Below are 24177 nucleotides of genomic sequence, written 5' to 3'. Positions count from 1 at the left end.
TGAAATAAAGCATCCAGTCCCATGGCTTTAAATGCCACCTATATCTATATACTGAGATTCTCAAATTTATCTCTCCTATTCAGATCTATTTCCTCATGCCAGAACCAACTCCTGCCTCCTTGACTTGTCTAGTTAAATGTCTAACAGACACCTCAAACATAGCATGTAAAACTTGAACTCCTATCTCCAAACCAATTTTACTTGCACTCAATTTTGTCTCAGTTGATGGTAACTTTACAGTTGCTCAAACAAAAAAGTCTGAAGTCATGCTTAGTTTAATATTCTTTTGAAGTCATGCTTGTTTTAACTCCATCTCATACCTCCCCATCCAACTAACTTTGTTATTATTTTCAAAACATATCCATATCCAACCACTTCCTGCCATGTCCACTGCCACCTCTTGATCTGAGCCGTCACTATCTCTCACCAGGCACAGTAGTAACATCCTTATTTGTCTCCCTGTGTCTGCAGGTATCTGTCTGTACTCTAGTCTCAATATAGCAGTAGAGTTAACGGTTTAAAATTCAGATGCTTTTAACTCGAGTCACTTAACTCCAATCTAGAAAGTCATTCAATCGTTTCCCATATCTCTAAGTGTAGAACCAAAGGAGAGTTTCAGTGCTAAAGGTACATATTAGAATCCAATCGTGGGCTTAAAAATAGGTTTATCAAGCTAAGACTCAAAGAAATACTGATTTCCTGGTCTGGTGGGTGTGGAACAGCAGAGTGGCACCCAGGGATATATAAATATATTTTTTAAGATCCACAGATGATTCTAAAAGTCCTGCTGAATTGAGAACCACTGTGTTAGAGCAGATAGGAAGGAGGAAAAGAATCCAAGATATACAGGAGTTGCTGTTACTAATATTAATGCATAAAATACCGCTCATCATTCTTTATTTCACATATCAACCACAACAACAGCAAACTTTTGTTGAAGTCTCGTAAGTAATAGGCAGTGGGCTACGATTTAGCATGTTTAACTCATTTAGTGCCAAAACAAAAACTTATAAAGTAGGCCTTACCATATTTTATTGATTCTAAGACATATTTGTTTTCACATTTTAATAATCTCTGAAATTTGATGTCATACAATCAATGAAACTGTACAATGACTACTGACCAGATGGCAGTTACGATACAGTTGTCATCACTTGCACAGACACAAACCTGATTATTCTAGTCAATGACACTGTGTTAAATAAGCAAACTGTTTTCTTGAGTCAAAAAGTGATTTATGAAAAACTGGACTACGAGTGTAAACAAGTTTGGGTAATGCCGTAACCAGCTTAGTTTGCTTCATCTTTGCTTTCATTGTGTATATGAGAATGATATATAATAAAATCTGTATCTAAGTAATTCCGTAAGATTCCTTTCAATAAGTGAAAAAAGAAATATTCTTGGTATCAAGAGAGCACTGTGCCACAGTTAACTGGCAGTGTTTTCTTTTCTTTCCAAGCGGTACATCAAATAATGATTGATTGTCATAATAGCACATGAGATGCAGCATATTTCCTCTACAACAAACAGATTCCTAGGTTACATTATAAGTGGTCAATTAGTGAATGAAACCTATTCAAACTCAGGCTATTTCTGAAGTCCCTTGTATTGTTCAGAGGGCTTGAATTTTGGAATCTGACAGATTTAATTTAAAGTTATAGCTCTTTTATTTACTAGTTAGAAGCTTAGAACATTGCACTCTACTCTCCACAAATTCCTCATGTAGCTAAAAGGGAAATAGCAAATATCTTCCAGTGTGAGGATTAAATACTATTTTTGTAAAATGCCTAACTCCAAAATGTTTCCTCCACTTTCGTGAAATTGAATTACTTGCTTGTGTTATAATTATGAATTAATACAATCATCCTTTTTTACCAAATACCAATTCCAGTACCCAGAGATAATTGTAGTAATTTTCCTAAAATTTCAATGAATATAAGGCATGTGCATGTTTGTATACGTGTTTGATCTACACAAATATAAACATTAAAAATTGAATCAAACATTTCCCAGCTAGTAATTTATTTTTAAGATCTATAATCTTTTGAGAGCTGTGATTTTTATATGGTTTGTTCACTGCTATATCCATCTAAAAACATACTTGGAACAATAGTAATTGTTCAATAAATATTTGCTGAATGCAGAAATAAATGTTTCATTTTAACACATACCTGTTTAACTCATTCTTAGTTTTCAGTTACATAATAATCACTGTAAGAATTATTTCAAGAATCTTTTCGAATGACATGAAATTGCTTTGAGATACAAAAACCCTCTATAAATAATCTTTATATGAATATATTTTGGAAAAGTAGGAAGACGTATCTTTATGATATATTCCTAGAAATCTAACTGTTGAGTCATAGAGTTTTTCTTTTACTTTTGATAGGTAATACCCTGAGCGAACATCTTTTATGTTTGCTTGTCCAATATAACTCACATTGTTTTGAAAACAAATCAACATTTTACTTAGGGGAATTAGTCTTTTTCTCTCTCTTAGTCTATGGGGATTTCGTGGGGTTGAAGCCAGCCCTCAGTTGCAGAGTGAGCATTTATGTTGGAAATAGGGCTACCAAACTGAGCAAATAAAAACACAGGATGTTCAGGTAATATTGGCTTTTAGATAAACAGTGAATATTTTTAGTATAAAAACAATACATATACATTGAAGACATATATATATATATATATATATATACACACACACACATATGTATATATATATATACACACATACACAGACACTTGTGTGTACCAGATATATAAGATTTTATAATCAAGTTAAAATGAAAGGAAAGCAATATTCCTGGCCATTTCTTAATTTATGTAAAAAATTGGATCTAAATTAAAGTTAATGACATGAAATAAATTCTAAAATTATTATTTTAGATAACTTTTCACATTTATATATACATATCTATATATAATAAAAGCAACTCTAAATTTTGCACCTTTTTTTAAGAAATTAATTCTATGTATAGTTATGCAACAGTTTATAATTTACTTCCATTACTAATCTTACTTCCAGAAGATCTTTTAATATACTATACCTCCCTCTCTAGATGACACCACAATAAAGTAAACCAAAATGTACCTTCAAGAACAGTGTACATATGTGTCTGTGAGTATCCTATTGAAAATGTTTTAAAGCTATGGGTTTCCTTAAAATGGGGTTCATGTCTTTTGCATATTTGCAGCATTTATCAGTCTGGAATACTGAAGGAAATTAATACGTCTTTGTTGAATTTAGCAAAATGGAAGCTCTACATCTATGATGAGATCTCTGGGAACAGGTTTACAAGGTGAGAATCAGTTAACTTTCAAATCTTATGCTCCCATATAGATTTGACTCCTCAATTCATTTTTAAGTAAAATTATGCTAATTTTTAAAACTATGCAGAACATCTGTAATTTCTAGTCTTACAGGATAAAATAAAAAAAATTAAGCAATGGTAATCATATTTTACAAATATGAGAAAATGATAAGCAAAAATAAGTTATAGTGAGGCCATTAACTGCAAAGGTAGGCATTTTTGAGCTTATTATTTAATAATGATTTTAAAAATTCTTGCTTTTTTGACAGACATGTTTTATGGAGAGATTTATCTAGATATTAAAATGTTTAAAACATTAAAAATAAAATACAGATCTTAAGGTGTTAAGAAATTCTACAAGAAGTTGCATACACTACCTAATTAATTTTAATTTCTCCAGCTAAATTAGCATTTTCTCTTTATTTTATGCCCACTCCCTCTCTCTAAATAAGCTGGATGTCTGAAGAGGCAGAGTAACTCCCTTTGGAAACATTGTTGCACTGCATGAATGATATTTAGAAGAGAACACATTTACTACAAATTTAGCCTCTCAGAATATTTCATCATTAATTATTTAGTCATGATATAATGGTATTATTACTTTTCTTCTGTTTTTTGTGCCTATAGAATAGTTAGATACAAAAGGAAAGAACTAATGCATTTGCCTCTAGAAAGAATAGTTCATCACTCAGAGCCACTAGATTCCTACTTATGGGTTTTAGTTTATTATTTTTAACACAAACTTCAGGCTGATCATGCCTAATTCAGATCTAGGTTTTACGCTGCTTGATTATGAAATGCACAGCAAAGCAGAGCATCATGAACTCAAACTCAGTTACTCACTGGACAGTGTCTTATCCCAGGCAGTGTCGGTTTTTATTGATTTTTAAGTATTAGAGATACATACCATACTATGAAAGATAAGCAAATAATGTGACAAAGCTTTATACTAATACATTTTCTATTCCTTTAAAGAACTGTAAGTTTAAGTGAATTAAAGAAAGAAAACTTCCTGGTACAGCAAATGTAACGATTCCAAAACATGGACCCGCCAGTAATACGAAGTTGATTAAAAACCACCTTGCCTTTGCCTGTGATATCTATTCTTCTAAGGGTTTTCAAGTTAGATTTCAATGGAGGCATACTACAGTCATACCACTCAAAATACACAGGAATAAATGTTCTCAACTGAAAAATTCAACTTCTTGGTAACTATTAAAATATGCGTGGTATTTTCACTCATGTTAGTCAAACATAAGATTAAATGTCTTTATTGCAAGGGGTAATTGTAATATTTTGATGGGCCTATTGATACCTACTAAAAACTCAAATTTCAGTTTATAAATGAAGATAATATATTAGGTATGACAATATTATTTCAAAAGACTCCTTTGAGTATATCCTTGGTCCTAACAAATGTTTTTGAATGTGTCATTTAAGCTAAAGGTTTTCAATCCCTCTGTAATAAGCATGAGCTAGTTAAAAACTCATCCCTCTCATATAATATTTGCACTGGTCAGTATTCACTTATTGTTTCCACTCATTAGCACAGCGCCCCCTACACACATGCAAACTTCCATATTCCTCAGAGCGTTATCACAGAAATAAATCTGCAGTTCCCCTATGAAAAAGTAATGTTAAAATTGAAGTCCTTTATAATTCCACTTTTGTGTTTTTAAGAGCTCCTGAATTCTTAGGGGTAATATTCAAAGGCATAACATTAATAAGGGGCTTCTGAAATTAAAATTATAACACTAATGTGTTTGTTTATAAAAAACCAAAGCTTCAAATAGTTAAAAATAAAAAAGCAATATGACTCCTGGTTGAATTAACACAATATATTAAAAAATGTCCAAAGATTATTTTCACTTTAAAACAGTTCTTATATTTAGAAAAGCAAGTAGTACAATTCCTGTAGCAAAATTACAAAAATATTAAGAAGGAAGAACACTATAAACAATCGTCATTTACTAGTTATAGACAAATTGACATTCTACTCCTCATGAGGTCCTCTGAGGTTTATAATATTGAATATCTTAATGTTTTGGGGAAAGTAATATATTTACCTAAAGAAAAAGTATTGGGTCATTTCCTTTTGGGAATATTAGTGTTAATCTAATAGTTAAAAATAAAAAGATATAAAAACACATTTTACCACTATGACATAAATGGGATATAGCATATCAGTTATAATTAGTGTCGTTAAAAGTCTTTGAGCCTTTAAATCCAAAATGACAATCTTTTAATAATATAAAAGTCATTATCTAAATAGATGTCTAGTAGTCATCAAAATAAAATCATCTTTCTTTGGATATCTACTTATGAATAGGACATTCAGAATTTTGTATTTAAAAGATGTAATAAAATTAAATATGATAAAATTCCTTGTAATATTTTTAACATATGATATTATAACATGACATGACCTGTCAAGAGACAGATTTTGTATTTCAGTAGAAGTAGCAAATTAAATGCAAATGTTATTGTATTCTTTAACAAAGACTCACTATCTAGGTGAATTTTGTAAAGAAGGGCATTAAACTGAGGGACTACAAGAGGACCTGGTAGCACTTAGGTTAGAAGCACAGATCAGAACTGGCCCAGTGGTTCCTAACCTAGTTCTCCGTTCTGTTTCTCCCTCGTTCTCATCATGTGCAACACATTCTTTGAAAGATTTTGATTTCCAGTCAAAAGATAAATTCATATTTGCATTTTTAAAGTCAAAGTAATATCAGCTTGCCAGAGCTTCTGAGAGTATGCAATAAACCACATTACAATACTGAAGTGATATAATATTAAACAAAAGCAATTTGTCTATTTTTGAGAAACATGGACGTTTTATAGTTAAATGAACCATTCCCATTATTTTTCTCAAATACTTAATAGTTTTTAAACTTTAGTCGTTACATATAAATATTCCTAGAGCTCTAGACATTTCAGAGAGTAAGTTATAGAGTACAATCCTTTCTCCACAGAGGAAAGGAAATTCAATTAGACCATTTCCCCATATTCAGAAGCGAATTAATGACAAGTTGTGCACTGATCTTTTCACAATGCTACATTCATACAGCTACATTTTATACACTTTAGAAATCGAATATGTAAACATTACTATTCACAGTGAAGTGGGAACCCAGGCTCCCTGACTGGTTCTGACTTCTTTTCTAATGACTGAACTGTCATCTGCTCTGTTCCAGCACAGAAGGCCTTCACACTGCTTGCCTGCCAACTGATTTCCCCTTGCACGGACCTAAACTTTGGCCTTAATAAATTGTCTAATGTGTGTAGAAGATTTTTCACCTCCACACAGAATTCCACTTTCTGCAAAATATTTGTTTTTAATAAGCTCCTTTAAAATTGGATTGCTTTTTATTCATAAGATCACACCAAGTAAATTCTCATTGATGTTGCATTGGCCATATATATACATAATCAGAGAGATCAAGAGAATTAGGGTAAATAATTTATTTGCAGGGAAGAAGTGTCAAGTTTTCAAATATATTACAGGTAGGCACTGAGCTTTGATGAATTTTTGAAAATAGAATGATTGAAAAGAACTCATGTCATTCACTAATTCTATAGATAGCCTGGTATAGTCTAGATTGTTCTGAACTATAATCTTACATGTGGAAAATAAGAATATGCAGTTATACTGCTGCTTTATATTGTTGCATAAAATTATGCATACAAAACTATACTGAGAAGGGCAACAGCAAATAGGATACTAATAGTACTAATAGAATATAATAAGAAAATACTAATAAAAACAGAAACTTGCTTTTTCATTATACGAGGTATAGAACAATAAATCTACTGCACACTGAGGAGCCTCAGATTATTAGACTCCTTTTTTCCTTTTGATTAACTAATATATACATAGTTAAAAAACTTTATTTATCTAACATATTTATGTCATCAGTTGTTATTCTGTAAGACTATTACTGTTTTTATCAATTTTAGGATTATAAGAAACATACATAATTAATTCTGACACAGAAAAGTATCAAACTGAGGTGTAATTCAAATACTTGGGTTATCAGATACTCATGAAATGGAAAAGATTTTATTGCCAAAACAAATCTGAGGCAATAAAGACCAAAAATTAATATTTATGCCTCAAAAGTTTCTTTTCAATTGGAACAGAGACAGTTATAAAAATAAATTATGTTTTTATAGTATAACTAAATGCCTAGATTAAGGAGACTGCAGGTTATGTTAGCAACAAAATTAACATTTGTATTCACCATAAATTCTAACACTATTAAAGAAAAAAAAAAAACTTGTTGCAACTAACCAATGCTTCCACAAGCACTGACTTAAAATGACAGTGGCAAATTTTGCTCTAAAGGTGAAAAAATGCTAGACTGATTTGTTCAATCTTAATAAATAAAAATGATTTGAAAATCTACATTTGAAATAAATATGTCACTAAGCAACAGAGATCTGTATGTTTACTTGAATCTTTAAACAAAAAATTAAATCATATTACTGATACCTCTCTCCGTCGTGAAGCCCAACATGTTTGTTTGATCTTCCATACAACAGCAGCCACCAACAATAAGGACAAAAAACAACTAGAAAATAAACACAAATAATTTTTGCTTAAAACATTTGCAATATGTCATGAAATAATAAAAGAATATGTGGAGGATTTTACAATATATGGAAGTAATCAATTTGCCGTGGTAAATATTCAAGGAAAAAAAGATAAATTAGAAGCTTTTAAAACATTCTCAAGTAAAATCAAAGTATATAGGTAAAAAAAATTATTTATATTCCTTGCTCTACATTATAGTCTATCTTTCAGATTTTCTCTATCAGGAGGAACGTAAGTTTATAATTTTGTGGTTTTATGAAGCAACAAATCTATTTAGAATTGTCATTGAGTCATAAAGTCTGGCAATTTTATAAATTTAAATATCATTCATTTATTCATTTTATCTGTATTAGTAACTATCTTAGATCTGAGACTATTCCAGTAGTTCTCAACTGTAAGTGATTTAGCCTTTCCTCCCCTGTCCCCACTAGAGACATTTGACGGTGTCTGGAGACATGTCTGATTATCACAGTGGGACAGAGGTGCAACTTGCATCTAGCAAGTACAGCCAGGGACCCTGCTAAACACCCTGTCATGCACTTGACTGCCCCCAGTGACAAGGAATTAGTCAGTCCTAAACGTCAGTTGTGCTGAACCCGAGAAACCCTTGTATATGCTACTGTTTAAATTAGGAAATAATTCCTTTACCATGTACATATATGGGTTGATATATATATGATAATGCACGATACTTTTTTAGCAGTAATTTAGGATTGGGAAATCTCAAAATAACAGATTTATGTGGATCTGATTAATCAATTCCAACCACATATGCCACTGTTTCTTTTCTCTTCCTTTGCTCTGTGGTCAAAGATTAGGCTATGAAAAGATCCAGAAGTGAACAGACAGGAGCCACTACAAATTAACTGACCCCTCACCACTGCACAAAACCTGATCTTCACCCCAATAATTGATAATCCTCATATTTATCAACGGGTTCGCTCACAAGTGATGTAAATTTTTGCCACTTTCTATTCCTGTTAAATTCTTAATGTTTTTTCACCTTGCCTCACTTGAAGATCTTAGAAAATCTCTCAGTGGTTATGACAATGACAATTCTAGCACCTGTCCATTGAGGGCTAAACACATTCCAGATACTGTGTCAGATGCTTCACACTGATGATTGGACTTAGTTTTATAACACTTCCGGACAGGAGATATTACTCTTATTTTAGAAAAGAAGAACCCAGTGCCAGAGGAGTTCAAAGTAAATTGCTTACAGTCATGCAGGGAGTTCAAGTGGTGGAGCCAAAATTCAAAATCAGCTACCTGAGCCTCCAACTCCTTCTCCTCCCATCTGCTGGGGACTCAGCTTCCACACTATCTCACAACGGCTGTTTTCCATATTCATTCTCTAATCTGTTCCCCAGTATCAATTACTAAGGGGCCTTTCTGGTTTTTACATAATTATCTTTCCCCCTAATATTTATAAACTCATTCTTCTATTTCATCTTAATTTAAATTCTTCAAAAGTGCTTAAGCACCACATCACCTAAAATACACAAAACAATCATCCTATTTTATTGACCCTGTAATTTCCTCCAGTTTATTGAGCAAGTGGTCAGTGCAGCTACCTCCAGGTCAATTTCCTCATAACCTAGTCTTATTTACTAATACCAACAAAAACGTTAATATTAACAATCATTAATGTTTACATACTATGTAACATTTCAGTGGATACTTTCCTCATCATAGCTTTCTAAAAATTAAATAAATTGCTCTTTTCTCTATCAATTGACTTTTACTTCTCAATTGATAATACCACCCATCCATTCTTTGAAACTCCTTCTGAATACTTTATTTTCTTGACTTCTCTTCATCCTTCCTGACACACCATGGGATCAGTGGATGTAGGCTGTGTTCCAGATTCCCTTTTTAAAATTAGGGACATTCCTGAAAACTCAATCACAATACCATGCTGTTATCTACTCATGCTCTCAGAGAAAGAGCTCAGTTATTCTCTGGGAGTCAACTATGACCTCAATTGGAATTATTTCCAAATATAAATCATCAAATCTGCCAAAGTGGTGGAGCCAACACTTATCATTAAAAGGGATCTATGAGATAATCTAGTTCAGACTCCCTCCCAGGAAGAAATTCCCAGCACAGGATCTGATAGTGATCCATTCCCTAATAAAATACTCATAGTAGCTGAGAAGCTGCTGGCTCATAAATCAGAGAATTTTACTTTTAGCTCGCTTCAACTATGACAGTGTTCCAGTAAGCTGTCTTTCTAACGTTTATCAATCAGTGCTGCTTCTGTCTCTGGCTTACACTGAACCAGTTAATTTCTTCTTCTACATGCTAACACTTCTTTATATATTTGAAGAAATTTACATGATCCCTTCTAGTTCAATGGTTTTCAACCAGGAGAGTTTTGCCCTCCCGGGGACATCTGGCAGTGTCTGGAGACATTTTTGGTTGTCATCACTTGGTATACATCAGTTGGGGTGGTGGTGCCACACAGAGGCCAGTCCCCCTCCCCACCACAAAGATTATTCCAGCCCAATGTGCCGATAGTGCAGTAAAACCCTATTCTAGTCTGAGTTATTGCCATAGTGGTTACACTTCCCTTTTAAATCCACGTTAACGCTGTAACTATTTAAATGTGGTACTGAGAATTGATACTTTAGATATAGTCCAAGGATCCATTTATCTGAATTTCAGTCCTACCATAATACCTTAAGAATTTTAACGTAAGAGACATAAATGTTACTTCAAATCTACCACAGTCCAAACTGAGCTCATGAATAACATTCATAATAAATAAAAGTAACTAATGTCTATTGAGTAATATGTATCAAGTGAAGTCTTATGTTTTTCACATGCATTATTTCTTTCATTATCACAGTCACCCATGATATACTGTTTGTACTACTATGTAGTTATTTAGAAGATGAGAAATCTGAAGTCATGGAGAGGTAACATAAATTGCCTAAGCTACAAAAGTCTTAAATTGCAAGCTCTCCCCTTTCTCCTGACTTCTTTGTCTCACCATTACTTTCCAGCTAAAATGTAAAAACACATTCAATGTTATCACCCCTTATACTCAGTCAGACACCATGTCTTGTCAACTATTTTTTCAAAATATCTGTAGTAGTAGACAACAGTACATATACCAAAATCCATCTACACTTAGTAATTAAATACAACTTAAATACTAAAAAGTACTTTTATCTGATAATCTGTAGTTCTTAATATCCTCCCCCTAATATAGTTACAAGATAAAGATTCAGTGTAAGATAGTGAAGACTTGTTGAATTTATCCATGGGGAATTTAAATTCTTTCTGATCTAAATTTCATGACTCAAGTGAAGAGTGTCACTTTTATAATGATGCAGCAAATCACTATAAAAATTTTCAATTTTTTGAGAAGAGAAGAGATATACTTTGCATGTTTTCTATGTTAATTCATAGTAGGTAAGTAAAGAGAGATCATAATGACAAATTGGCAAAATCAATGAATAGTTGAAGAAAATATTCTTCTAATAGTATCTTAATAATCTCTAGTAAATATTTAAAAATGTATCTCAGTTCCTGGCATATAATAGTTGTCATTAAACTTCTGCTAAATGAGTAAAATTGGTTCCTTAATGATTTGAACATCTTAAAATGTTTTCTGACATTGAACGCCTTGTTTGGCACTATTATCCTTTATCAAGGTAAGTACTTTATAAAGGTTTTTGATTTCTAATAACTTACACAGCAAATGAAAGTTACAGCTTTTTAAAAAAACAAAAACCTATTTATCAAGGACTCTCACTTCATTAAAAAGCAAATAAATAAACAAAAACACTTGACAAGTTATCCGGCATAGTTGAAAAGTTACACTCATCCTTCTGTGACTATTAGAAAATCAGTCTCCACTGACAATCCTGGAAGCCTAAAGAATGACAAAATTTCCATCAGTCTGATTTCCTTCGTGGAGGAAATCATAGCGCCCTGTCCACTCCACTGGTTCCCTTTTTAGACTTCGAGTGAGAAATAAAAATTAACTTTTATTACATAAAGTGACCGAGATTCTGGGTTTATCTGTTCCAATTAGATTTTCCCTAATGCATTTCTTAAGTCAAAAGTCTTAATGAGCGACGTCAAATATCTTTAATCTGGTATTGCATCAAATTTGTCAGAGAAAAATTAGCTTCACCGCTGTCTTTCAGATCTTTTTTCTACTGTATTTTACAATAGCTTGTATTTTTCGTTGGTATAGATTCATTGTGGGGGTAGTTTAGGGGGAGGTAACTGAGCTGCTTTCATTTTTTTTTCCAAATCTGCTATATAATAGTGCTGGAAGATCTGAAAGTTTAAACACTCTTCAGTAAAATCCTCCCGATGGAAATAGGAAAAAGAGAAAAGAAACATTAAAAAACAAGTGCATGAGCTACAGGGATTTAAAAAAAAAAAAAGGAAGAATATGAACTTAGCGAGACATAGTTCAATTATTTAATTTTAACATTCATAAAATGGCCATTATGGAAAGGATTCTTAATGCAAAAAAACAAGGAACTCATTAGGCATTCTCATTTAGGGAAAATTAAAAAGAATTCAGTAGGAATAACACAGTGTGGTATAAGGCTATACTGTAAAGCAGGTTTCTAGTGACAAATAAATGCTCTCTGGTGGTAATCTAGTCGGCCAAATGCGAAAAGAGATAATACTGTCACTATTTTATAGAAATTTAAGATTAACTGATCACAAAATTTGTCTTAAATACATATCTTAAGAGATAGTTTGGGCATATTCTTTTATTTCACTAAAAAATGTTACAAACTAGGGAACTGTGTAGAAATACAGAAACACATTATTATAAAAAGTAATTTACCTCGAAATTACTGCTATTCCAGAAAATATATTTCAAAGCTTTTAAAAACACCTTCCTAACACTTGAAAGAATTTTTTTCTCACCAGCTAAAATGTTACCAAAATAAATCATTAACTTTGAATGCAATAAAAACTGTATATTAAAAAGAAATTACTTGTTTCAATTATTCTATTGGGCAAAGATGAAAAATCAACAATGTCAAGCGGGTGAAACTGGGGAAGCAAATATGTTCACAACATAAATTAGTACAAACTTTTTTGAAGGATGTTAAGCAAGAGTTAACTATGTCTTATAATGCACTCTCAGCTAAGATGATTTCAAATACAAGTAACAGAAGCCTAATGCAAACAGTATAAACAACGTTGGGACTAAATAGATTTTATACTCCCAGCTGAACTGAACTGTATTTTCCCAAAATTCATACGTGGAAGCCTTAACTCCCACGTACACACACTGTGAGCAACAGCAAGAAAGCGTTCATCTGTACGCCAAGCAGCAGCCCACGTCAGAAACCAGCCATGCCGGCACTCCCGTCTTGGGCTTCCCAGCCTCCAGAATGGGGAGATGATCGATTTCTATTGTTTGCATTCTGTTCTGTGTTTGTTATGGCAGCAAGAGCAGACAAAGACAGATTCTGGTATCAAGAAGTGGGTGCTGCTTTATCAAATACCTAAAGATGTGGAAGCAACTTTGAAAGCAGGTAAAGACATTGGAGGAATTTTGAGGTGCATTCTAGAAAAACCTTTGATTGCTATGAAAGGGCTGTTGATAGAAAGATAAACGTTAAAACCAATTACGGTGAGAGCTCAAAAAAATTTTAAAAATAAGGAAAGCTAGAGAGAAAGCCTCCATCTTCTTAGAGAACACATAAATAATCACGATCAGAATGCAGATACACATATGGATATTAAAGGCCATTCTGGTGAAGCCTCATATGGAAACGAGCAACAGGTTGTTAGAGACTGGAGGAAAGGCCATCATCAGTGTTATTCAACGTCAAAGAACTTGGCTGGATCATGTTCTAGCGTTTTGTGGAAGGTAGAACTTGCAAGTGATGAAGTTGGATGTTCAGCAGAGGAGATTTCTAAGCAAAGTATCAAAGATGTAGCTTTTCATTGCTTATGGTTAAATGCAAGAAAAGACAGATGGGTTGAAAAAGGAATTGTTAAGCAAAAAGGAACCAGAACTTATAGATTTGGAAAATTCTCGGCCTATCCATATTTCAAACAAAAAAAAATGAGAAAAGCCCTTTCTGAAGATGTACGCAGGGTGTGGCTGAAGAACCCTGATAAAGGGAACAAGAGTGCGACTCCTGTGCTTAACCAGCCATTCCAGCAAAAGCCAGGACTAGAGATGGGATTACACCACTGGAGACGCTGGGAATTTAAACCAAAGGGCACGGAGAAAACAAGATGCAATGAAGGAAGGCTGTCAGCCTTCTTGGATTCTACAGGATGCGACCACAGAGCTAGGCAGTTCAGAACATGCTTTATCCTTTAAGAAAAGGGAAGAATGACCCCAAAAGTGAGTCAGAGATCTTTAGGGCTCCCACTCTCACCACAGGCACAGAGGGTGAGGCCTCTTTGGTTTTGGAGGACTACGATGCCACTACCCGATGCCACTACCCAGCACCTCGGGGACAAGGCTGCAGCGAACACAGTGCTTTAGCATCAGGGCCGCCTTGCCAAGACAAAGAGGCAGGGCCAGCCTATAGAGCTGGGTGGTCACATTGCCACCTCAGTGGACCTGGAGGTAGAGCACTGAACCAAAGAGGTTTGTTCTCAACCTTTAAGATCTGATGCCATTTGCCTTGCTACGTCTTAGACTTGCTTCTTTCTCCCTTTAGTTTTCTCCCTTTTTAATGGAGACGTCTAGCCCATGTGTATCCCACCGTGGCATTTCAGAATCACATAACTTGTCATGATTCACAGGTTCACAGCAAGAGCGGAATTCTGTCCCAGGATAAATTATCCTGAGTCTCACCATTATCTGATTTAGACAATATTTAGGTAAGAGCTTAGATTCTAGAGTTGATTCTAGAATGAGTTAAGACATTTGGGTTTGTAGCGATGGAGTAAGTGTATCTTGTATGCAACAGAAACATGCTTTGGAGTCGACAGGCAGAATGCTATGGGTCCTCCCCCAAAGTTGGTATGTTGAAGCCCTAACCCCCAGTGTGACTGTATTTTGGAGACAGGGACTCTGGGATGCCATTAAGGTTAAATGAAGCCCTGAGCCAACAGAAGTAGCGTCCTTATAAGAGGAGACACCGGAGAGCGTGTGCTCCCTCCCCCTGCACATGCCCTGAAGAAAGGCCATGTGAACACACACCAAGCAGGCAGCCATCTGCAGGCCAAGAAGACAGCTCTCACCACAAGCCAGCCCTGCTAGCACTCAGATCGTAGCCTTTGTAGTTTCCAGAACCGTGAGGTTATGAAATTTCTGCTGTTAAAGGCATTCAGTCTGTGTTAGCTGGTTACGGCGGCCCAAGGAGACCAAGACACTCCCCAAAGTCAAAGGGAAGAATGATGCCCAGCTTTGGTCAGGTTAGGGCGCTGGCTACATTTCTCTCTGTTCTCTGAACTGTACACTCTGCTGAGCATCAGCTTTATTCCCAGGCTTGTTTTCCTCTTAGATACAAAAATCAGTACAGCAGGTTCAGGATGTACATCACATACCATCACACACGCCCACTCTTCACTGATCATTTGGCTAATTGAAGGCTCTGCACTCACTGGCTTTCGCCCACCACGAAGCTGCTGAGGGAGCAATTCCTCGCAACTGAAATCATTGCTGCAGCGTGGCCATGTGGAGGGAGGTAAACGCAAGGCTGGGAGAGAATCCTCAGAATCTACCTCAGAGATCACTTACATAAAATTCACAGAAAAACACCTACATGGGCTCCCTAAAACTGCTAACAGACTTACAAATCTACAAAGCATATTTGATAACTCTTCAATCCTTGCTTGGAATATTTTACAGAAAACAGAGTGCTCTAAAACTCCCTGGCAGGGTAGGAAAAAGGTACCCACCACCTACTGAGGAAGATCTTCCTAGTTAAACTCCAACTATTACCAATAATGTCTCTGGATATTACCTTAACTTTACAAACATGTACCAAAAATTACAAAGGTCATTGTATATGGTGTTCCTTTCTATACTCAGGTTTTATTTAAAGCATACCTTTGGAAACCACGTTAGGATAAAAGTTTCAATTACAAAATTCCCTTAATATTTAAAAGTAGCAAATGCTCTTTTAAAAAAAAAAAAAGCTTTCCTAAAACACTAATGTGTAACACACACAGAGAAGTGGCAAGCATACAGCTCAATAAATTATCACAAAGAAAGGACACCCATGTAACCACCACCCCACTATAGAAACAGTCCTTTACCCATCCCCTCTTTCTCAGAGGTCACCATCATAGTGACTTTTTTTTTTAGCATCACAGTTTGTTTCTGCCTACTTCTGAACTTCACACAAATGGAATTCTAAAACACTCATTCTTTTGTTTCTGGCTTCTTTTGTCCAACACTGTATTGACGAGTGCCACCCATTCTGTTCTTCTAGGAGGGCTTCGCTCTTTTTCATTGCCCCGTATTCTATTATTTTTAGGTATTTCTGTTATTCTAAGGTTTTGGAAATTTAAAACACGCTGCTATAAATTTGCTTCATACGTCTTTTGATAGAACGGAATTGTTGGATCACAGAGTAAGTGTAAATCCAACTTTAGAATATAATGTCAAATTGTTTTCAAAGTTGTTGCACCAATTTCTAGACTGCTAGAAGTACTTAGAGTTACACATTTACTCCAACATTTAATATCATCTATCTTGTTCCTTTAGCCACTGTGATGGGTGTATAGTAAATAGTGTTATATTGTGGCTTTAATAGTAAATAGTATTATTATATTGCGGTTTTAAGAATTGAGCACATTTTTGTATTTTGTTAGCCACTTAGATGTCCTCTTTGGTGATGTGCTTGTTCAAGTCTCCTGCCATCTAGGGGCAGAAGGGTTGAGTTTTCAGACTGCTTTTTACTGATTTCCGTAAGTTACATATTGTGACTACTGTTTTTATACAGGATGTGAATATTTTATACCACTGCAAGGCTTGACTTTTTGTAATGTTAATGACATCCTCTGATGACGAAAATTGTTACTTTTATCATAGTCTAATTTTATTCAAGTGCTTTGAGTGTTTTGTTTAAGAAATTCTCCCAATTCTAAGGTTGTGAAGAATTCCCATATTATCTTTTAGATACTTTACTGTTTTTTCAGTTTCTCCTGGAATTTATTCTTATGACTGGTATCATTGTACCATTTTATGGTTAGAATGATTAGAGGTAGGAGTCAGTGTTACTTTTCTCCATATGGATGGTTACAGATCAGACATCTGATAGAATGTTTTCCTTAAAGCTACAAATAAATACTGACAGACAGTCCTTGACTTGCTAACTAAACTGCCGAGTGGCAGTCTTCCACCACATCCCTATCTGCGGTATCAAATTCACAGAGGAGCTGAGGCCTTGTTTATATCCTATACAAAATACTGACATTCTCTATAGAGAGGTTTTATTTGAGCCATCTGTAGGCTGAGGTTACGATATACCCAGAGCTTTTTTCAGGGCTATTTGTCTGTCCTGTGGGTTCAGTCTGGGGCCTGGGCAGGATTCTAACCATTAGCTCACTTGTCAAACTCTCTGGTATGCTAATTAGGGTAAGAGCCTCGCATGGAAGATGCCTAAGTTCATAAACAGCCTACAGGAAGGCTTTTCTCTCTCTGTTATTTCCCAGATTCCTTCTGGTTCTCTGGGTATCACTCTTCCAGAAAGTACCCACTTCTGCGGCTGTGCCATGCTCTGCACTAGAGGGACAAAGAAGAGGGAAAAGCAATGTCGTCTGTCTTGTTGCTTTTGTAACCACAGTTTCACATAGAAAATTTCACCCCTTGGAAATCCAGCTCTTGCAGCTTCTCATTCCTAGCCATCTTTGCTGCAGCCGATGTTCCCACTTCAAGACTGCTTGGAATTGGGGGTGAGTGAATTTTTAAAAAGAGAGGAAAAATTGGGGGTTGAATCTCCCCTACTCTCCCTGAGCTCTAAGAGTCTCCTCTTCCACAGCACAAGTCAGAACCAAAGGCTTTTTCCAGGATGCTTTCTGTCTAGACCACAGTATCACCTTCAGGTTTCAGGCTGCATTGAGGTTCGAGTCAGGGCATACTAGAGGAAAAAATGATAAATTTCCGAACATTTCAGGGCACTTTGAATTCCGGTGTTCTTCCCTGATCTGCCTGATGGTATTTACTTTCCTGGATTACCAAACAGCTTCCCATGCGTGTTATCCAGGTTACTTATAGTTGAAACCAGTGGGAGACAAAGACAGATGTATGTTAACGTGGTGCTTCCTGGGACTGGAAGCCCAATGGTGAACTGCCTTATGACAGAGCTGCAAAGACATTTCAACAGAGAAAAACCAGACTTTTCGATAAATCATGCTATAACAATTGGACATCCCTCTGTAAAAGAATGAACTCTGACCTATACCTCCATCATAAACAAAAAGTAACTAAAATGTAAAATGCGTCAGAGACTTAAAGGTACAATATAAAACTCTCAGAAGGAAATCTGTGTGACCTTGAGTTGAGCAAAGAGTCCTTATATGGCACCAAAACATAAATTACAAAAGAAAAAAATAATACACTGGGTTTTATCAAAATTAAAATCTTTTTCTCCATGAAAGACACTGTTAAAAGAATAAAAACACAAGTAAAATCTGCGAGAAAATTACTTCAAACCACACTTCTGGTAGAAGATTTATATCCAGAACATATAAAGAATATTCAAACTCAACAATAAGAAAACAAACAACTCAATAAAAAAATAGGCAAAATTTTGCAAAGACACTTAACCAAAGAAGATAAAAGTATGGCTTGAATGCACATGGAAAGATATTCAATGTCATTAGTTATTACGAAAATGCAAATTAAAATCATGATAAGATACCACCACATAAGTATCTGAATGGCTAAAATAAAACATACTGACAAGACCAAGCACCGAGGATGGGAAACAACTAAATCCCTCCTACTCTGTGGGGGCAAGGCGAAAATTCCAGTCACTCTGAAAAAGAGCTGCAGTTATTATAAACATAAATTTACCACATGACCCAGCAACCCCATTTCCAGATATTTATCCTAAAGTAACGAAAGCTTATATTTGCACAGAAATCTATACAAGCATGCATCTTGTTCATGGCAGAATTATTCATAATCACCCAAAAGTGCAACAATTCATATCTCTCAAAGGGTAGAAGGATAAAGAAACTGGAGTATATTCATACAATGGTATGGTATGAAATGGACCACAGATACAAAAAAACCAACTTAGATAAATCTCAAATGCAGTTAACTAAGGGAAAGAAACCAGTCTCAACAGGCTACATACATAACAGTATGATTCCATGGGTATGACATTCTGGAAAAGGCAAAATTATAGGCACAGGGCACTGATCGGTGGTTGCCAGGGTTGATGGGTGAGGAAAAAGCCTGATGCAAAGGAAGCCCCACGAAGGGATCTTCAAGATCCTGGAACTGGTCCACGTCCTGGGAGAGTGGATGATTCTAAGAAACTATGCATGTGTTAGAATTCATATGACTGTATTCCCCCAAATGGACTTGTACTGCACATAAATTTAAAAAGACTTTACAAAGTAATGAGAAACAAAACAAAACCAAACAAGAAATAAACCACATATCCCCGAAGGAAAAGTGCCTGCAAATATAGTAAAATTGTGGAGAATAATATGAGATGTGGCAGATACCTAGGCCTGGTTTCATAGGAACTTGTAAGTCTAGTTTGAATTATATTATAAATGTGAAAGGAAGCTCTTAAAAAATGTATTCACATAATTTATGTTAAAAAAATTGCTTTGGTTGTTTCGAGTACAACAGATTGACAGACAGAAGGAAGACTCAGGGTTATGGAGGGGACTGAGGAAAAAAAAATGTATTTAGTTAGTCCCCAGGTATTGAAGTTAGGTAAACAGCAGTACTCACAACCGAGCTAGAGAATACCGGAAGAGAGAGGCTGTTTGCCAAGACGTCACATTTAATTTAGGACATGTTAATTTTGAAGGGTTAGGCGATATTTTGGTGACAATGGGAAGTTACTGACATCACTCTTAGAGAACTCTATTTCAGCCTACAGTGATCCAAACCTCAGCACTGAAAATGAGACATGGGGCACTGAGCTAGCTAAACTGCAATAAATGTTGCTTCGTGTGATAATGACTTTACTCAGGTTATATTTGATATTTTGATTTAAAAGAGGAGCTGGGTCCTAAACGTCTGTTTTCTTCTACAACAAAGCCGGGGGAAAATTCTTCAGGAAACCTCCAATATAGTAAGATGCAATTTATGGTTTCTACTCAGTGAAACTTACACCTTCAGGCCTCATTTCTATTAACATATCAATTATCATGATCTCATTTTTTAAAAGGAGGACCTGTGTTTATTTCTCATTCTTCTCAATGTTCTTTGTCCTTGAATTATTTTTTTTAAAAATCTTGATACCAAATACTCCTACTGGGTTATGCCACTTTGATGTAGACATTCCGTTACCAATGATCTACGCTGACTTCTCTCCCTGTAGGGCGTTACATCGCTTCTTTTCTCTTGTGAAATATCTTCATGTACAACATGATTGTTTCATTTCCCCAAATCTTCGTCACTGTGTTAACTCTGCATTATTTTCCCCACTCACATGCTCACTTCTATAGGGTCATCTTTGATTATTCTTGTTTTTAATTGCTTAACTCCTACTTTTTCTTTGTTTTTCTATTCTCTGGATTCCTCTACCTAAACCTTTCCTTTTTGGATCCTCCAAATTATTATCACCATCTTTCTTGCCACTTGAAACCAAGATGGCTAATAATAAAAAAGAGATAATAAATGTTAGTGAGAATATGGAGAAACTGGAACCCTCATACATTCCTGGTAAGAATGTAAAAAATGGTGCATCTCCTTTGGAAAATAGTTTGCTAGTTTCTCAGAATGTTAAATTTAGAGTTACCATATGAAATTGCCCAGCAGTGGCAATCCGAGGTATATACTAAAGAGAAATAAAAGTGTATCTCTATACAATCTTGTACACAAATGTTCATAGTGGCATAATTCACAAGAGCCAATAAGGGGAAAAAATCCAAATGCCTATCAACTGAAAGAGAAGAAATAAAATGTGTCATATCTGTACAATGGAATGTTATGCAACAATAAAAAGCAATGACATACTGATACTACATCATGGATAAACTTTGTAAACATTGTGCTAAGTGAAAGATGCCAGTCACAAAAGGACACATACTGTATGATTCCATTTATATGAAATGTGCAGAATAGGAAAACCTATAGACAGGAACTAGATTAATGATTATCTAAAACTGAGAGTGTGGAAGAAGGATAGGAAGTGACTGCTAATGAGCACATGGTTTCTTTTTCGTGTCATGAAAATGTTCTAAAATTGATTGTGATGATGGCTGAAGAGCCATTGAATCGTGCAACTTAAATGAGTAAACTGTACTGTATATGAATTATATCTCAATAAAGATATTTTAAAAAACAAAATTGGAAATTAGAAAATGAGTTATAACTCAGGCAGTTGTATATAAAACTGAAAGTTTCAAATTTTCTAGTGTTTATGATTCAGGAGAAAAAAGACACTGATTAACATCAGTACTGGTTAGGAAAAATACTCATGTTAAAATTTAAGGGTAATCATTAAGGAAAAAGACATAAAATGTATAACTCCTAAATTGCTAAAAGGAAAAAAATTAAAGAATATTAAAAAGACATTCAATTTAATAGAAAGAAGGGGAGAAGAAAAAAGATAACTTAAGAAAGCATTTTTAAAAATGAAAAGCAAGATGTAGAAAAAATTAAAATACAACAATAATCACAATAAATGAAAATTCACTAAACCTGTCACTTCAAAAGTCAGAGATTCTAAGACTACTAAAACAAAATAAGCAATATCCAGATAATTGTGGTGTATAAGAAACACATTTAAAATATAATAAGACAAAAAATGTTCAAAGGAAAGAAAGAAAAGTAGATTTCCCAGGGAAATTCTAACAAAATAACATAGCTAGGTCTATATAAAACAAGATATAAATTAATTTATAATCAAAATTATAAATTAAGATAAAAAGTACCAAAAGAAACAAAGAGAATTCAAATGGTTAAAGTAACAATTCACCCCTACTCTTAATAATGGATAGAAATGCCAGACAAAAATAAGTAAGGAAATAAAAAATTTGAACAGCACAATAAACCAACTAGATCCAACCACTATAGAATAAAGTTAGAAATCAACAACAGAAGGAAACCTGGAAAACTCATACATTTTGGTAAATTAAACAACACACTCTTGAACAATCAACAGCTCAAGGAAGAAATTACCAGGGAAGTTAGAAAGTACTTAGACACAAAAGAAAATGAAAACGGAATATAACAAAACTGATGGGACGCGGCGAAAGCAGTGCTGGGGCACCGACAGTTCCTGTAGGAAGGCTTCAGTCGCTAAAGATTTCGCCAGTGGTGGCCTGAGGAAAATGCTTTCAAAAGAGAGTGGAGTTGGCTGATTACTGCTATGTTTGTATTAACACCTGAAGAGGGATAATGAGAGACTGAAGGCTATTAGCAAACATTACTGGCAAACGTAAGAACTAGAGGTGCTCTTTTATAGCTTAAGTCAGGACCTTATTCCTGATAGTGGGAAAGTCAATATGAATGAGCAGCAGATTGATGATCTAACTGTCAGAGTTACAGAGCTCCAGAGATGACAGAATGCTCAGCCAAAGCAGTCCTCTTATGCAAAGGCAATGACCATGGTTGGGAAAACAAGAGCTCTTGAAAGACGGGATATCTAGAATGGACTATCTAGACGATGCTTCTGAGGATTCTGGGTCTGCAACTCCCTTACCTAGTATCAGAGACAATGGTCGCACCCCTAACAAGCTGCCACGACCTCCTCTCCTGGTTGACAGACTGATGACTAGGGTTTAATAATCCATTTTGGCCTGATAAGAAGGGGATGAGAATATACTATTGAAAGAGCTGCAAGTATTGGCCAGCATGTACTGGTAGGAGCCAGAGAAGTATTTGAATTGGATTTTGGTAGTATTTGATCAAGGGTGGTGGAATGTAAGCCTGGGTATGTAAGAATTCATGCATTTCGGTGCAAATTCTCAGGACCAGGAGATTTAACACCCTATGGAGGACCCCAGGGGATGGGAGCAATCTTGTGGAGGAACTGACTCTTAGGAGCCTGGAAAAAGCAATGGCCAATGCAAAGTGAAATGGAAATGCCTGAGCTGCCCTAGTGGATGGAAGAGGAAGGAATAAAGAAGCTGACAGAAAGGAATGTGCCGGAATGGACATATTATGTAAGGACAGAACAACTACCGGAAGACCACTTTCCATGGGACACATCATTCACCAAGACCATGAGAAATGTGCTGATGAGAGGGGCACCAGCTTCACTAAGAAGTTCAGCGGTGGCCTTCTTCTGCAGACCAGCACCAAAAACAGGTGAGGCAGAGACAGAGCTAGGTGTTAGGTGATAGGGACCCAAAGTAAAGGAGACCAAGGGTCGGTGCTTAACTGACAGAGTCCAGGTGCCACGATTAGCAAAATAATCACCAAGACTGGAAGAGCAGCCAAGGGTGCTGGCCCACACAGAGCTGTGGGGATGATTAAGAAAGGATGGTATCCATCCCAAGAGGCAAACTAGGTGGTCAGCCCACAATGGTGCTGCTTAACATTTACTTATATTTTAAGCAGGAATGTAGGAATGAAGGCTGAGGGTTGTTGATGCAGGAGAAAACCATGAGCCTCTGCTCAGTTCCCAGATGAATTAATTTACAAGTCCAGAACCCACTGAGTGAACAAGTGGCTGAGTCCACAGATGAAAGGATATGTTGAAACATCTTAGAAAAGTGTATAAAATGATGTCCAAAGGGACCTTTGTATGATCCCTTTACAGAGAGACCTATGTATGTTTGGGTATACACAGCGCAAGAGGAGTAAGTAGGTATTTCAATTACAGTTAGATAAAGGGTTAGAGATGACAAAGATACCCAAGGACCAAAATACCATCATGTCCCCTGCTAGAGGAGGGTGTCTTCAGGGGCCAGGTAATAAATTCATGCTATATTCTGGCTCACAGTGGGCTTACTGTGTCTCTGCATTCACCCAGTGATAATTTCCCAGCTTCCCAAGTGTATACATTGTACAAGGTAGTTGAGCAACCCCTACATTTTGTCCCTGGCCTGTGGGGTAAGATCTCTTATAGTGGGAAAGACCCAGCCACAACCTCTGAAAACACCCTCCATCTAGTCAAGATAGTAAATCAAAAACATGCAATCCCAGTGGGACAGTGAAAATTAGTA

General features: G+C 35.5%; 1 protein-coding gene across 4 annotated transcripts in view; it reads right to left on the bottom strand.

Annotated features, from left to right (window-relative positions):
* Positions 1 to 24177, bottom strand: part of ATRNL1 (attractin like 1) — a 626998-nt gene that overhangs the window by 337481 nt on the left and 265340 nt on the right. For all 4 annotated transcript variants that reach the window (XM_072971947.1, XM_072971950.1, XM_072971948.1 and 1 more), the window contains one exon: positions 7810 to 7888. In XM_072971947.1, the coding sequence (XP_072828048.1) occupies positions 7810 to 7888 (79 nt within the window). The remainder of the gene's footprint in view (positions 1 to 7809; positions 7889 to 24177) is intronic.

This window comes from Vicugna pacos, chromosome 11 (assembly GCF_048564905.1).
Source record: "Vicugna pacos chromosome 11, VicPac4, whole genome shotgun sequence".
NCBI classification, from domain to species: Eukaryota; Metazoa; Chordata; class Mammalia; order Artiodactyla; family Camelidae; genus Vicugna; species Vicugna pacos.
This window is presented reverse-complemented; position numbering and strand designations above follow the sequence as displayed.